The sequence below is a fragment of the Ipomoea nil genome, unplaced genomic scaffold, assembly GCF_001879475.1.
Source record: "Ipomoea nil cultivar Tokyo-kokei standard unplaced genomic scaffold, Asagao_1.1 scaffold0542, whole genome shotgun sequence".
Taxonomy (NCBI): Eukaryota; Viridiplantae; Streptophyta; class Magnoliopsida; order Solanales; family Convolvulaceae; genus Ipomoea; species Ipomoea nil.
The window spans coordinates 491,998-494,521 of record NW_017616970.1 but is presented as its reverse complement, the minus strand read 5'-3'; the positions used below and the strand labels follow the sequence as shown (position 1 = coordinate 494,521).

The following is a 2,524-nucleotide window of genomic DNA, read 5'->3' as shown; positions in this document are numbered from 1 at the left end:
CTCCTTTTGAAGAGGGTGGACTTGCAACGTAGGTAGCCTTCCTCGGGACAGTATGGGCCGTTTCGAGCCTTTGAATCATGCGTCAAACGATTGACTCAGGTTTAGGCGATTGAATTCCTAAGCTCCTTGCGTGACTCCTGGTTAATGGTTAGTTCTTGGGTCTCTTGGCTAGCTTTGTAAGCAGGTGTCGATGTAGACTTGGAACTAGCGACTTGGGCATAGGACTTCTTGAACACCGAGCTTCTTGACGCTATTTGGATTGCTGGCATAGTTGCTTGTTGAAGTAGATCGATAGTGAATGGATGAAAGACAGAGCTATCTCACTAGGCATGCCAAAAGCTGTAAACACAAACAAAATGATGAAATTGTATATATATATATATATATATATATATATATATATATATATATATATAACAAATTAAAATCGGGTTACAGTGTGTATAATTTAAAATATGAGTACAAAAATCTCTGTGTAGTGTCCTCTAATTCTTCACTGAACACTTCAAATGTTATACTAAAGGCCTTCGGAATTCAAGTGGCGTAAGGGCCTCCGTGTTTCAAACGGCTTGATCTTCAGCTAGAGATAACAACTTCAAAATTAAAGTTATGAGAGCACTCTGCAGAGTTTCAATGTCTTCAAGGTGTGTCTTCGACTCTTCAAGCTAATGTCATCAAGGTGTGATTCAAGGTATGAAATGAGGACTCCATTTATAGTGAAAAATGTAACTTCCACCCCATAACAAACTCCCTAAATATTTATCCAATAAATAAATAATTATTTAGGATAAATACTAAGAGTTTATCTGAAATGAATACTGCCATAATAATGTCTAGGTTCAATATTCTATTATATTTGAATTTAATTATAAATATTAAATTCAAATATAATACAACTATAATATCTTAAATAATAATATTTAATTTGATGACTAAATCTTTTCAAATAATTAAATTAATTTGACAAATAACATAACATAAATTAATTTAATTAATTGATATACATACTTGAATAACTTAATTAAAATTCGGTCCAATAGCCAGTTTAATTATGTCAAAATTTCCATGTGTACCTCATGTATTAAAAAAGAGGTTGAACCTAACGTTACTAAATAATATACTGACTTCTAACTATGCTTTCATATCAAATCACCTCAAGTGACTAAGAGCTCTAGAATTTTAGTTCATTTTCTAAATAGGGATAAATATAACTTAAAAGTTTTGATAAAAAAAAAAAAAAAAAAATTAAAAGTACGTACAAAAATATTCTTGCAACTTGGGATTATATTCCAGGTAGATAAGAGGACACATAATATATAATTCCTTAATGATAAAACAACTATATCAAGAATAATTTGGATAACCCCTCACCATCAATTATATATTATCTAAGCACCCAAAAAGTAAAAAAAAAGAATATATTATTCCTTCAATCTCCAATTCCCCCCTTCCTATAAATAGCTTCAGCAAGCCCTCATATACTCTGTAACACCAAACCTTAAGCAGTTAAGCCCACCCTTTTCATATACAATTTCTTCTACCTCCAAGCTAAGGCTTCCAACAACTAATTATTAGCATTTCGATCAAAAGAAAACAATTCAAAAAGAAAGAAAGAAATATATTGTACGTGTAAAGATGGAAAAGGTGATGGAGTTGGGAGCAGAAAGTCCAGTGGTGATATTTAGCAAGAGCAGTTGCTGCATTTCTCACAGCATCGAAACCCTAATTCGGGGTTTCGGGGCAAACCCGAGTGTGTACAAGCTAGATGAGCTCGCGGAGGGAGCCCAGATGGAGAAGGCATTGGTAGAAATGGGGTGCAACCCCAGCGGCGTTCCGGCGGTGTTCATTGGAAAACACTTTGTCGGCGGTTCTAATGAGATCATGAGCTTGAATGTTAAGGGTAAGCTCAAAAAGATGCTTATAGATGCCAATGCTATTTGGGTCTAGATCAGATTACATCCATAATTTTACAATATTCCATAGATATTTTGTAAAATTGTACCTTATTATGTTTCAGTTATATATATTTATATATATATATAGAAGAGTACAATTTACAAAATATAGGCATTATTGAAAATCATGACATTGTAAAATTTTTCTTACTAGTATATATAGGCATATATTGTAGTGCTATATATAATATATGTACGTATAGTACATTTACCATGGTGTAAGCATGCAGAGCTAGCTAGCTGTACCATGCATACACGTCTCATTCCGCATGATTGTATCTTTAATCTGTACTGTTTTCTTTTTACTACTGATTCAATAATTATATATATTTAATATTGGTGTAAACTATATTATATTGTACGGAGTATATTTTAATTTCTTTAATTTTAATTATATACAAATTCTTCCAATCAAGTCCAATAATACTATATATCAGATAAAAAAAAAAAAAAAAAAAAAAAGCAATTGGGAATTGAAATAATCACTCTAGTAGTGTTAGACTATAAACATCTTTTATACTAATGGACTTGGGAAGATGGCTTAGATGAAGCGCTACATAAAATCTCTA

At 32.0% G+C, this 2,524-nt stretch overlaps 1 protein-coding gene across 1 annotated transcript; it reads left to right on the top strand.

The window, feature by feature from the left end:
- Window positions 1-1,493: 1,493 nt before the first annotated feature.
- LOC109174170 (monothiol glutaredoxin-S6-like) lies at window positions 1,494-2,268 on the top strand. The gene has a single exon (XM_019323435.1). It carries the CDS (start codon window positions 1,636-1,638, stop codon window positions 1,945-1,947), a length of 312 nt encoding a protein of 103 aa, XP_019178980.1. The 5' UTR covers window positions 1,494-1,635; the 3' UTR covers window positions 1,948-2,268.
- Window positions 2,269-2,524: the final 256 nt, after the last annotated feature.